Raw genomic sequence first — 14233 nt, forward strand, 5'->3', positions numbered from 1 at the left:
GCAGCTTCATGTGGCAAGCTTTTTCTAAAAAAAAAAAAAAAACAAACACCAAAACCCCACCAAAACAACAAACAAAAACAATATACAAATGAAGTCCAACACACACAAAAACCTAAAGAGCCACTCAAACCACTTTACTCTAGTTTTTGGGGTTTCGTTTCTCTAGTAGCAAAAGGTTATGTTTCCCAAAACACAGCAATGAGAATCTACCCAAATATTATCTGTATTTGAAAAGTTAAAAGATGGTAGCACATGCTCATTTTCTTTTAATAGAACTGAGTGTTGCTCAATGGAGTCATCTCTGTAGACTTTCTTTTCCTATAGCAGGAAACCTTTCTGTGTTCTGTGGACTTGGAGAGGGCCAGACAGGCTTAACTTGCATGGGGAATTTGTGTGAGATATTTGTCTGATTCAAATTCCAGAAGTTGTCATTCCAAATATAATGAAACATCAAAACAGCTTCATTACCAAGTTAAAATGCATCTGTACATAAAGCAACCACTGAGGTAGTTTAAGTTGCTCATGCCAGTGTCTGTCATTTTGAGATACTGTAGTTTACCCAGGGACATTTAATTGCACGTGGATTGGCTATCTCTGCAGGCATCAGAGAAGGTATTTTTGATGTACACATTCATGCGTTGCTCATGTCAGAAACACGGAATAATTATTGTTGATGGCAAGTGTTTGAAGCTAAAAGCATCCTTCTATGGATTGTGAGAGAGCTGAGCCCCCTTGTCAGTATTGTTTAAATTCTCCATAGCAGAAGAGGGAAAGAATATGATCTACCTTCCCAGAACAATATGATCCCAAAGGCCCAAGGGGCAGCTGTACATTCTCTTGTACCTCCTCTGTCAGCCCTGCATTGCTGCATTGTTCCCTGTGTTTCCTCTTCTCTGTATTTCTTCAGGGTTGTAGATGTTTGACTCATTCACACCCACCCACTCTTTTATTACACCTAGTTCTAGTTGCACAAGGCTTGGTAAAAACTGGAGAACTTTACTCCTGGTAACTCTGTTGTGACCAGGAATCCTGCTTTCTGGCTGCCACTGAAACGCCTAGTTGTGATTTTCTTGTCTTAGACCTGTTCTTTACTATCAAGCTGGAATTAGATGTGCAAAGGGAAGAGAGAGAACTATTTCTTAAGTGTTTTAGGTGTTAAGCTATTACTTCACTGCACATCAAGCTCTCAGAGGTGCCTATCTAATGTAACAATAGAACAGGACCTCAGGACAGGGTTACTATGTTTGTCTGGCTCATTGAAGATCAACCACTGACTGGGCTCTACTAGGTAATCCTTTCAAGTCACAATTTCCCCTTTGCAAGGCCACAGACCTTTTCAGTATCAGAAGCCTTTGTAAGATCAACAAAGGTTACGTAGAGACCTTTGTTCTGTTCCCTGCACTTCTCTTGCAGTTGTCTGAGAACAAATACCAGGTCTGTGGCAGATTTTGGAGCATTTAGGTTGTCCCCCCAGGTTCCTTAAAATGATCATCTCACTCCATGATGGTCAGCGTGGCCAACTCAGATATGGTGACGCACTTTCTGAGCCTTTTCTAATAACTAATGGTGTGAAACAAGGCTGTGTTCTCACACCAACCCTATTCACACTCTTTTTCAGCGTGATGCTCCTTGAATGGTATCGGCAGGATACGATTCTTTCTGCGTTGTCTTTTCGATGCTGTGTCTGCCGGGCAGAGGCCCGAGCACAGGCCCTGGCACAAGCCCAGCGCTTGCTCCACAACCTCCTTGCCCTGGGACGGGGGCGGAGGATGGGAAGGAAAACGGAGCTGCCTGGGAGGGAACGCTCAGCCCGTGCCTCTGAGGCGGCGCTATTGGCAGAGAGGGCTGTCCCTCGGAGCATGCTGAAATGCGGAAACGTCGTGTGTGATGAGTGTGGAAAATATCAGTGTTCTGCTTTGACACTTCACTTTCAAGAACAGACTACATAGTTTACAGCGTAATCATGGCTAGGCTTCGCAAACGAAGATTTGGGAAGGGCTCTACCCACATTTGTTACAAGCACGTTGGTGGCTAAAAAGGCCAATATGAGATAGACACGTCCAACTGCAAAAGGCACAGCAGAAAGACTCCTTAGGTGGTATATTCTGCAAGGCACAATTCTTTCTGCCTTGTCTTTTCTCCCCAAGGGTGATCCTGCTGCGTTCTCAAAGGCATCAGCAGCGTTATAGATGGTGTGTCTCCAGACCTCCTGGTTGGAGGCCAGAGTAGACCAGTTATGCTGATCAATATGGCCAAGGCTGAGATGTTGTTTCAGGGAGTCCTTGTATCTCCTCTTTGGGGCTCCTCTCATGCGGAGAGGTTCATCCATAGAACAGGATCTTAGGGAGGCAGTGGTTGGTCCTTCATCCTTGAGACGTACCCTGCCCAGTGCAACTGTGTTCTCAGCAACATGACCTCAATGCTTGTGACTGCTGCTTGTTCTAGAACAGATGTATTAGTGACATAATCTGACCTGTGGATGTTTAGGATTGTACGGAGTTGATGGAAGTGTTCTAGGAGTCGCAGGTGGTGGCGGTAGATGCCCCATGATTCAGAACTGTATAAGAGAGTAGACAGCACTATGGCTCTGTAAACACTGATCTTTGTACTTTTCTTCAAGTGTTTATTTCGCCAAACTCTTTTATGAAGCTTTCTGAAGGCACTATATGCCTTTGCTAACCTGTTGTCTATCTCCCCGTCAATCTTACCATCCGAGGAGATGAGGCTGCCTAGGTAATTAAACTGCTGGACTGATTTGAGTTCTGATTGGCCAATGATGATATGGGGATGATGGGGGACTTCCTGAGGTGCTGGTTGATAGAGAACTTTGTGTAACCGGCACCATGTTCTCTGAGGCTGCCTTGTTTGTGAAGGCAAACTTCGCTGAGAGCAGCAATGTCGATGTTGAGACGTGACAGTTCATGGGCAGTCAGGGCAGACTGGCGCTCAGGACGTCCACTATCTGCAGAATTGAGCACGGTTCTGATGTTCCAACATGCTAGAGTTAATTTGGCTGCACCTTTGGAGGCAGGTGTATATGCCTTTGTCTTTTGATCTTTGTGTGACTGCATTTGTAGATGTTGATACAGGGCTTTGCAAATGTAGGTAAGGCCTTCGAGCCTGCACAATGGATTTTTTAGGTGAGACACAGTGTGTGCTGAACTGAGCCCACCCTTTAATCCTAAGGTTCATCTGCCGGGGCCGAGAGAGCTTGGACAGTGACAGTGAGGTCCTCAGGACGTAGGTTTGATTAGAGTGACCTTCTCTTAGATGGATGGCCTTACAGGGCTGAACGAGCTCCATCTGCCTGGGTTTGGAGTTGTCCTTCTCTTTTGTGTGTTCTGGGCTCCCCCTCTTGTCTCCCACGATGGCACTGTCCGCACCAGCAAAGCTCCCCCTCTCTCGCTCCTTTCCACACCCGGGGCCGAGCCGAGCACACACAGCCCGGGGCCGACTAGAGACTAATGCAAATCAACATTAAAACAGTCACATAGTAAGTAGTGTATCAGACCTCATCTAAGATTACTTGGTAATGAACAATGTCAGTAACTAAAGAGATTAAAATGTTTTGTTGAAATTTTAAATTTAGCCTCCACCTTACAAGCTGGCTTCAGTTTTCAAAACTAGGTGTTGTAGTAGACATTGACCTATTAGAATGCCTACATTACTGTTTATTTTCTTAAACTGAAACAGTCTTTCTGCTGTGCCTTTACAACTGATCTTGTCTATCTCGCCTCTTTAGCCACCAGTGTGCCTGTAGCAAATGTGGGTTGAGCCCTTCGTTCGCGAAGCCTAGCCATGAATTTTAGGTTAGGATTATCTCACCAGTGCAAACTGTGAGTAAAAATAGCAGTGGGCATTACTTTCTGCTCTGTCACATAGTTTCTGCACAATCATAGCCACTGGAATTACAGAGCTGAATTCAGAGAGGATGGTGTCAGTGGCATCGCGATCCTGTGGACTCATAAGCACGCATGTGGTTTCCCTGAATAGTAAAGGGATCAGCAAGCAAAGTTTTTTTTGTCAACATGATCTGTGGAAGTGTCACGGTTTGAGATAGCCCCAAAAATCCTAATTCCCTAGTCCTAGCCCCCTACCCCATCTCAACCTAATGTGGGATGGGTTTTTCCAGACAAAACACGCCAGACTCAAAGTGGGGGAAAGGGATTATATTACAATGACTGTACAAATAAATACTACAACACATTATACACACAATCACAACTATCTCTACCATGACATATAGTATTTACAATGGACCAGATCTCTTCTCCCCTCCAAATGAAAGTCCAGGAGGGAAAGAAGGACAGATCCCTTCCAGTCCTTAAGCAGCAGCATCTTCTAAGGCAGCGATCTGTCTGTCCTCTCCACATGCAGCAGCTGATAGCTGGATTTCTGCCAGCACTCACGAGGGAGGTATCCAAGCTCCCTCGGCCCCCTTGATGCAGGCAAAGGGGTCTTCTGTGGGCTTTGTAACCCCAGACAAGGTCGTTTCACCACGGTCATATCACAAGATGCAGGGGGTCTTCGTGACGGTCTGGTATCTCCAGGAGATTCGAGCTTGCAGGGCCTCTGTGCCCTGCTGTCTCAGGCTGCGAGCTTCTTTCTAGCTTGCAGCAAGGGAGGGCTCCAAGGTCAACCTCCCACACCGTCCTGGCTCAGCTCTCAGAACGACTGAGCTTCTCAGCTCCTCTCTCTCTCTCTGGTGCTGCTGTACTCCAAAGCTCTTTCAAGTAAGTGTCCCTCTACTCCTCCTTTCTCGGAGGTCTCAAAGGAGTTTTTGGGGGAGTCTGGTATAAGTTCTTACCCCAAACTCTGTCTCTCAGCTGCTGGCTCTCTTTTGGCTCTCTGTCTCCTTCCAGGAGTTCTCTCTGTGTGCTGCATGTTGTTTCTGCTGCTCCTCCGGTTCAGGTCTTATCTCTCCTGGCTCTCTGCCAGTCTCTGGATGCTGCGTCTCTGCTTTCTGCTCTGCCTCCGCTGCCCAGGGTGGAGAGAAACATCTCCCAGCTTAACCACAAACACTTAGCCCAGTCTAACACTGTTCCAAGTCTTTGCAGTCCCCCCCTCAGAGGCCCTGAGGGGCTCCGAGCCCCTTCCTCATGACTCTACAACATGGCCACCTCTCCTCAACAACACAAACTACAACTCATCTCTTCCAGTGAGCTTGTGGGATGTTGACATTTTTGCAGGAGCGCCCATTGGGCAGAACTTCAAAACTTCCAGGGGTTTCCACCCCTTGGGGTCTACCACTTTTCTTAGCCTCTGGGGAAAAACAAAGTCCAAACTACTACAGGAAACGGTCCTGTTTTCCAAAGCTGGGTACATAGACTTTGGGTAGTTCTGGATTTTGGTTGAATGCTAGACTTGCACCTTTGAGTTGATTTAAAACATACAATATGTTCTTGTAAGTAACTCCTGTGATATTGTAAAAACTACAAGTTTCTTCCTGTCAATATAATTTGTAAAGAGGTAGTGGGATTTTTTTGATGGCTCTCTAAATCAGCGATTCAATGAAAATATTTAAAAGTGTATTACTAGTCTGCTGTCAGCCTAAGTAGTACTGACAGGTAATAGCCAGGAGGCTGTAGGTAGACAGCAAGGATTCTGTCACTTCTACAGAGTGCCAACAAGCTAAACATCCTCACTACCTTCAAAGCAGTAGATAGCAGCTGGTTATAGAGAATGGAGCCTGGGCTCAATAAGGTGATCTTCACATCTTGGGTGCAAATGAACACTACTAGCTCTTGCTTGTAGGGGAAGAGACATTGTTTACTTTACCATGGAGGCAATGTCTGCTAGATGTAGAATGATGGCACTGTGTATTCTGTGCTTGAAAAAGCAGAGCTGAAACAGAAAAAGCAGTAGACAGGCCATCCTCTGAATGCCTCCAGTAAAGGATTTTTGGAAGTTTTTTTCATCTGGGGGAAAAAAAGTGAGTTTTTATTTTTCAGAGGAGGTTTTAATTTATTTCTTTGTTGCTGTAGATTGACATGAAACATTATAGGTTTTGTTCAAAGTGACAGCATGTAACATAAATTAAAATCATGAATTGGAAAAGCATTTCAGAATGGAAAAACAACACAATATGTGTTTTCTACATTGCTAGAATTTTTTTTTTGTGATGTTACTGCAAAGCTGTTGCTTCTTTTTCCTCGTTCAAGTGACATTTTGTCAAAATTAATGCAGAAAATCTGTTCTGACAAAACAGCGCTTTCTTCAGCAAAAACAGTTTTCAGAAGGCTTGGCCAAACTTTTTGATTGTGAGCATAAATGATGTTTCAAAGCCATTAGCATTTTCTGGAAAAAAAATACTAGGTTTAATACCTAATTAATATTTATTTAATGTTCTTTTATCACACTTCAGGCATAAGATCAAAAAAACCCAAAGTCTGTTTAGCTGTCTGCACAATTCCTTTCCCATCCTCAATGGATTTTGAAAACTGAAGGAAAACGTGTGGGAAAGTTGTAATTCAAAGTCACTTGGTTTTATGGTTCTGTTGCCAAACATTTTAAACAAGGTGTGACTATTAGTCATATATCAAGTACTGTGTCTATGTAAACATCTGTGCTTGAGAGTTCCAAAGCAATTTGGTGCAGGGATTAGCAACTAGCAATTCTCTCCTTCTGTATTTGAAACTCATGGGAATGGTTGCAAAAAGGAAAAGGAGAGAATAAAATAGAAGGGAAGAGCAGTAGCAATGTTTTGTCAGTGGTTTCCCTCAATTGAACTAAAAGTTGCAACATTTGAGAAACTGCAGTGACGTTCAGAATTCATAAAGTAGCAGTATCACATCTTAGGTCAGGTTCCAGCATCTTCTCTTGCAAAACATGTATGTCTCATCTCTTCACTATACTGGCTGTCATCAGTGTTCACATATGTGAATTTGGAATTGTCATTTAGGTTCTCTTCTTTGAAAACCTTGGGCCTGGCAGGTTCTAATAGGTATTGCTGTTGAAAGAACTGAGAAATCAGCATTCCAAAACCAGGTCTTCTCACTGTCAGGCACTTGTTCGGGTAGACTCCAACAGTGCTTCAAGACCTAAGCAGAAAACTGATTTACAACCAGTTCAGCCATGAAGCTTTTTCCCTGTTGCTACCTGAAATTTCAGTAATGTCTTTGCGTACTAAAATCAGAGTTTAAATCAAAAGAATTTGGAGGACAGGAAGAGGGAGGAGTATGACTTCCAGGTTCCTTTCTAACAGTGTCCCTTTAATCCTGGTCACTGATCTAGCAGCAGTAGTACTGTTAATCAAGGGTAGGTGCTTTCTGCCCTTACCAGTTACTAAAGGCACTGATTCTCTGAGTCCAGGCATACTAGAAGAGGGGAGTCTGTGACAGAAGGACAAACTTCAAGGGCAAATAGAGAAAGAGAAACAGCACAGAAGAATCCTTACTGTAGATGTGAACAGTTTCAAATCTTATGCAGTTGGAAGTGTTTAATTCAAGGGCATGGTTTCAAGGTGCTAAGCTGACTTTCTTCCAACTTAATTTGTTCTTCATTCTAGAAGACAAGAATTGTCTGGTTTGATATTTCTACTTGCAGCTAAAGACAGATCAGTTCACTTGGAACAAGGAAGGCACATAGCAGATTCACAATGTAGTTTTTGGAAACTAAGAGAAGGAAGAAAGGGAGTGAAGGAGGAAAATATTTTACACAAAATACTATGAAGACCTACAAAAGGGAAACTAGATTTTAATCTGCTCTAACTGTGAATGCTGATGAAACACCACATTTGCTGAAGTGGAGAAGATACAAAGGGGGTAGGAAATGAGACAGTATGCAGGTGGGAAATAACTGCTTTTCAACAATCAAAATCTTAGGTTAGGTGGCCGTCCATGTCCTCACAGTTTACCAACAGACTGTCTTGAAAAGAAAATGGGAACTAGTGCTTGACTGAGAGCTGTTAGAGATGTCACTGAATAATCAGAGGAGATGAGAATGAAGATGACTGAATAACTGGATGAAGACAACCTCACAGTTTTTCATCTGCACATGACCAGTTGGCAGTTGAATCATCTGGGATATTCCACAGAGATCCTGGTTAGCAGTTGGTTTTAACGGAAAAGCTGTGTGCAAATAAAATCTTGAGCTTTGTTGGTCTTAGGCAGTCAGTTTTCGATGGCTAAATGAGCCAAATGTCACATTATCTTTTACTCATCTTCACAGTCAGTGTGGTCTTTCAAAAGGCTGACCTGTCATGATACAGCAGAGATGTTTTTTTTTTTTTCATTTGTATAATTTTGGCAGTCACAGACATCATATACTGTAAGCTCATTGACTGTGGGATACTCTTAGAGAAGCAATAAATGTCTGTCATGAATATATGGCTTGTAGCAGTTTGTTTACATTAGATGTGTTGTCTTCCATTTTTAAAAAGGCCAGAAGGTGTCTTTGCACTGAAGTGTTGCTAAAGTGCACTTCTGTTCTCTAATCCTTGCTATACTTCTAAACTTAGCATGCACCTGCAATTCCATAGTTTATCTACACACTTTTAAGGCATGCTGTAGAAAGCAGATGCATAGGGAACTGGAGAAAGAAAACAATACCTTTGTCCTCATAGTAAGTGTTTAAGGATGTCACTCTTATTTAAGGGGAATAATTTGGAGAGCAATTATGACTTGAGGGATATATTTTTCCACTAAGAAATTGATATTTAAAGCAAGATTTTAAACATGTAGAGCTATAATTACATTTCCTGCAGTGTTTTCTGCCCCCTAGGAAGGTTCACTTCATCAGAGAATTGTTGAGTACATCTGAAAGATACGAGCTTGGTTATGCTACAGGTATTTCCAGAGGGAGTGCTGCACCTGCTAACTAGAAAATGGCATATTTTAGATAAGCTGTTTTTAACACGGCATGATTTGTTTTCCAACTGTGGCTTTCTGTGTCATCTTAATTTGTGGGGGTTTTGCTGACATAGACCAACTCCAGTTTTAACACTATTGCCTTTGCCCCTGGACACACTTGGAAGAGATAATGGCTTGGAGTGAGAAAGTTAGGGATTGGGGGACATTAAGCAAGCTGTAAAAACCCTCTAGGCCTCAGCTAACATCTTGCAGTGTAGGAGCTGCTCCTTGCTCTTGTGTTGTTGGGGCTAAACTCTGAACTCTAAAAATAGCCTATATGTCGTGCTGAAGACAGCAGACACTGAAGGGTCACTTCTGGGAAGAGTTAGGTCAGCTTTACCACCTACTATACTGTACAGCAGGGTGGGTTCTGCCCGTCAGAGTGGCGTTGTGTTGGATGGGTTGCTTTGGCAGGAGCAGGCAGGGCAGTTGCCATGCCTCTCTTCTCTTACCTGTGTAATCATGAGCCTTCCCTCAGCATGACAGTGCACTGTGCAGCCAGGCTGGTTATCCAGGAATTTATTGCTTCTGCTGTGGAAGTCGCACCATGGTCTCTGCCTGCAGAAAGACTGCAGGATAGCAGCCTGTGCTCAGAACAGTGCAGCATTATGCTTATCTGGGGAAGTTTTCCCAGCTGAAGCCACCAGATTATGCACAGAGACATGTTCTGGGCACTTACTGCCAGGGTGGGATGGGTAAGGTCTGTCCTGAGGCCTCTATAGGATAGAATGGGACAGGTCTTGCCTAAGATGAACAGGGCTCGTGGCCAGCTTGTGTCTACGAAGGGACCCTCAGGCCTCTGACAGGCCAACACCAGTGATATGTTTGGGTCCTAAAGTAATGATTAGCTATAGTGAAAATAGTTCACAGGAAAACATTGATGGGGCTGGGAGGGGGGTGGGGCATGAGTGAGGAAAGGGATTGTCTTCTGGCACACGTCTGGATCAATTCCAGGGTGACACAGCCTTGCACTTGGATCCAGGCAGCATAGGCTCTGAGAACAAAATACTGCCTTAGCCTGCCTTTGTGTTGGACTGTCCGTGGGGATTTGCAGCTAGCAGTCACTCTGTCAGTCTGGCCACTGTCTTGGCCTGTGAGCCAGCAACTACTTGCACTTTGTTCTCCTACATCATGAGGAGAGCCTGTCATGGTGCAGCTTCCTTATGCACAAGCATGAACTACTGTGAGGAATCTCAGCTGGACCGAAACCCCTGATATAGAACGAAAAGCTGACTGAGAATGGAGGCCTTGGTCCTGACAACGTGTTGATGCACTCTGAGAAGAAGAGAAAAACATCAGGAGAAAGCTGTCCCATGAGAACAAGGACTTATTTTGAACAGAGTGGCTGAGAAAAATATAAACATTAAAGGAAAACAAGAACAGATGTGCAGAGATGTTGTGAGAAAGTAGAACTAAGAAAGTCCACCTATCAGCTGTAAGAATTATGGTTTGTGTATTTGAGTTGACCTATCTGTGTAATATATGTATGCCTAAAGAGCTGTATTTAAAGAGCTGTAAACTGCAGCAAACTAACACTTTGCTTTTCTTGCAGGAGCAGTCAAGGTTTTATGCATATGAAATTGATGAAAACCAAAGAGAAATACATCCTGGGCCAGAACAGCCCTCCCTTTGACAGTGTTCCTGAAGTCATCCACTACTACACCACAAAAAAGCTGCCTATCAAAGGAGCAGAACACTTGTCCCTGCTCTACCCTGTGGCTGTGCGGACACTCTGATAACCTAGTCTCACCCCTTCCTGTGGATGGGAGGTGAGAGGTAAGATGGGTTGCACTGAATTCATTGCCAGAATTCAGAGTTTGAGTCTATGATGGAGAGTGGCAGCGTTTAGTCTTGTGAATGTGGGCTCTCTGCAGAGTTGCATATGGGACCGTGTGTATGATACTCTTGTGCTGAAGCATGCCTCTAGAACTGTGTTGCTACGTAAGAGAAAGAAAACTTATTTTAGTGCAAGGAGAGTAGATAACCTTCCCAGACCTTCTTTGTGAATGAAAGTGCTTCCCAACAAAAGTTGCTCCTTCATGTTTTGAGAAGAACCAACAAGTTCTTCTCAGCAGTAAAAAACCAACAGCTTCTATTCTCTTGCTACCCTGAGAAACTTTTCCATGAGAAAGAGTAAAGTACTCTGAGGGATCCTTGTGTTCTTGATGGACTGGAGCTGCTTAGCAGACAAGTCTCTGGCTCTGGTCACTTAGATTGATGGATTTGGGATTTTTTAGTGCAGTTTCTTGGGGTAGTCAAATGTTGAACTTCTATTAGACACATATATTAGGAAAGGGTTCGGAGCATACCGAAATCTGAAACCATAACACCATTGAAAGCTCAACAAAACTGATATTTATTACAAAGAACTGGCCGAAGTAAATGGGAACCTGAGAGAAAGAGAAACCAATGAGGAAATATGACACCCTACTCACTCAGGCATCATTCATGGGGTATCTTACCAACTCCAAATACCATATAATCCTCTGCAGCAGCTGTGTTTTTCAGAGGGTTAGCAGGCTCACACGTAGCAGGCGTCCCTGCTAAAGACAGCTTGGTCCTTCGTGTGGAGCAAGCTCACCCAAAAAACAAGCTGTCTGCTTTATACAATCAACTGATTACATCTACCTAGGCAGGTGTGGCTAGCACTGCCCCGCCAGAGGTTCTCAGTCCCACTCCCTTGGTTATGTGCATCACTTCAGCACATGAGTGAAAACTTTGGAATTTCCCTTCCATGTGCACACTATGCTTTCGGGGGTCTTTCCTAATTGAGTCAGGAGTCGTTACTTCATCCCCTCCTCTTCGGTTTCTCCTTCAGATATCCTTGGCAGACGATGAACCAATCACAGAACACCAGTTAATACAGTTTATACAAGAAGCTCTCTCTCCAAGGATGAAGTTCCCGTTTTATCAGTGGACTTGGCAGGGAAGATATAAACTCTTACAGGTGGCTGGGCCAAAAGTATCACCATCCCTGATACAACACACAATCTTAAAGTAATTTTGTGAGAGTGAATCATGGTCAATTACTTATGAATAGGGGATGTAATTAAACAGTAGTTATATATTTTTATCCTTTTTGGTACAATAATCTCTTAATGTTTACTGTCTTCATTTGCAAGTTTCATTCGTAGGTACAGGCAGCTAATTCTATTTGGGGCAGTTACACCATAATGTTTTAAGTAGTTAGGATAAGTCAATTTGATATGTGGGTTACTATTTATGCATGAGGGTGGCCAAAGGCTTTTATAAAACTTTAGTAGGCAAAATCTTCACTTGCTCATTCGTCTGGATCAAACGGGTGTCCTACTGATACAGCAGACTAACATGTGTGTGTCACACTGCCTTTCCACGAGAAGGCTTTTGCAGCTGTGAGAACTGTGATATGTAGCAGAGCAGAATTTGTTTTTCTGGTCTACCAAGCCATTCTTAAAACACAGCCCCTTTGACACATACCTTCTGGCCAGTGTTCTTTTTCACCATGAGCAGAAGCCTCCTGCTGTATTTCAGTCACTGTGAGCCAGAAGTACTGTAGAAGCTGCTCTGTGTCTTAGTCCTGCCAGCTCATTGCCTTTCCACTTGAGACATATTTTCTACATGTTCTGTGTGCTCATTGAATGAGATAAGTGAAAAATTATAGTTGTGCACAAGTTGGAACTGGGGAATCAATAGCCTTATAGTCCTCGTGTTGAACCATCTCCCACATATGTCTAGAATGTCATGCATTAACCCATCAGCTGTTATAGTAGCAAACTGGTTATATGCAGGTTATGTATTTTACAGACTGCAATAGGACTGTGAAATTGTGTGCTATTTAATTCAGCTTTCTTAGCTACTACTATTTTTTATGTATGCTTAGAAAGAAGTGCAAATCTGAAAATTGTAATGGAATAACCACTTACTGCCTGTAAAAGTAGTGCTTCATTGTATTGTCTAATCTGATAAGAATCTCAAGGATGACCCATGTAATATCACCGGTGCTAAATGTTCTGTTTCCTTTTAAGCCTGCCTTATTCTTTATGTGACATCCAATGCAGATTGAACAGGAGTGGATCACACATATGTGAATAGTGTCATTCTGTGCAGCAACGGTAGTGGGTCAGACTGTCCCTGCCTCACCCAGAATCTGAAGCTGCATTGGAATAGGTTCTCTGGTTTTCTGAGAGAAGGGTGACCCAATGGAGAACAAAGAGACAACAATCTTCTCCAAGTGAAACTTTTTCATGTACTCACTTACATGCATTTTTTATTTCCCTAAAGTCTTTGCAGAACTCTTTATTGTCTTAACATCACCCAATTGACAAGAGCGTACAGGCACTTTTAAGTTAGCATATTCTCTCAGCAGAGTAGGAGTTTATGAAGGTGGCAGAGCTCACACAGATTAGGAATCAGTTGTCATCTGCTCTCAGTCCTTGTGGGCTCTAGCAACACTATCATGCCCTTTGGCACAGAAATATGTCATCTTTCTTCTTTTGCATGTTGAATCTGACATTGTTTCTGTTCCATGGTCTGCTTTTCTTCTTCTTTAAAGGAAAAAGAGTATGCCCCTACTCTGTCTAACAGCAATTACAAGTAGAAACCAACAGCATCATTATCCAAGGCCTTGCCTGGCTTCCTTAAGCACTTTGTCTTTAATTCATGGGGATAACTATTGTATCAGACCTGTCTTGTCAGGGGTCTGATCAAATGTCAAATGAAGCCAGCAGGTGCCATTTTATTGCTGTCTGCAAATTTTGGGTTGGGATCCATTGCTTCATACAACTGTGTATACAGCTTATTACAGCTTCAAGGATCAGATCAAGGTTCTTGGTTCAGCAAGAAGAAATCATCTCAAAAGTATTGGTTGTCCATGGGAAGGTTTTTTATTATTTTTCTAAAAGACTTCTAGAAAGTACTGAGTAATTGCAGAATAAATAAAACCAGGATTTTGTTTGCACTGTAATGTTGTCTTTGTTTATTTAAGTGATTGTATGATATTTTTCCAGTGAAGGAATATTCTTCCCAGATTTTTTAATGTACAGTGAAAATGCAGTGTGGTAACAGTGTGTAGTATTGCATTTAGGTGGAAGATTTTGTAGCAATGATGCCTATATAGCACATTAAAAGTTTATTTTAAAAAAAAATATAAACCTCTCTCTTTTCTTCCTCTGATTGTCATTGTGTACTCAGATTGCCATGAACAGCTAATAACTGAAGCGGCCTTTCAGAACAACTTGTGTTTGTGTGTCTTAACTGTGTTGTGAAAGTAATCATTAGGTTATAATCTGCTTTGGAGTCTGGAAAATCATATGTCTCAGTTCTGCCCTGACTAATTCTTTTGATAATGTGCACCTTTACAAGGGCTGACACGGGTGCATGTGTGAATGACATTGCTGGTGGTGTCC

The 14233-nt window shown here is 42.9% G+C and overlaps 1 protein-coding gene across 1 annotated transcript in view; it reads left to right on the plus strand.

Moving 5' to 3' along the window:
- The window catches only part of LOC103757657 (SH2 domain-containing adapter protein B), a 63319-nt gene extending 49347 nt beyond the window's left edge, over positions 1-13972 (plus strand). Inside the window, 2 exon segments of the mRNA XM_018086080.2 lie at positions 10402-10625; positions 11668-13972. Of these exon segments, the coding sequence (XP_017941569.2) occupies positions 10402-10585 (184 nt within the window). The 3' untranslated portion in view covers positions 10586-10625; positions 11668-13972.
- Positions 13973-14233: the final 261 nt, after the last annotated feature.

Source organism: Manacus vitellinus, unplaced genomic scaffold, assembly GCF_001715985.3.
Source record: "Manacus vitellinus isolate BGI_N305 unplaced genomic scaffold, ASM171598v3 scaffold_9_pilon, whole genome shotgun sequence".
In the NCBI taxonomy this organism is placed as follows: Eukaryota; Metazoa; Chordata; class Aves; order Passeriformes; family Pipridae; genus Manacus; species Manacus vitellinus.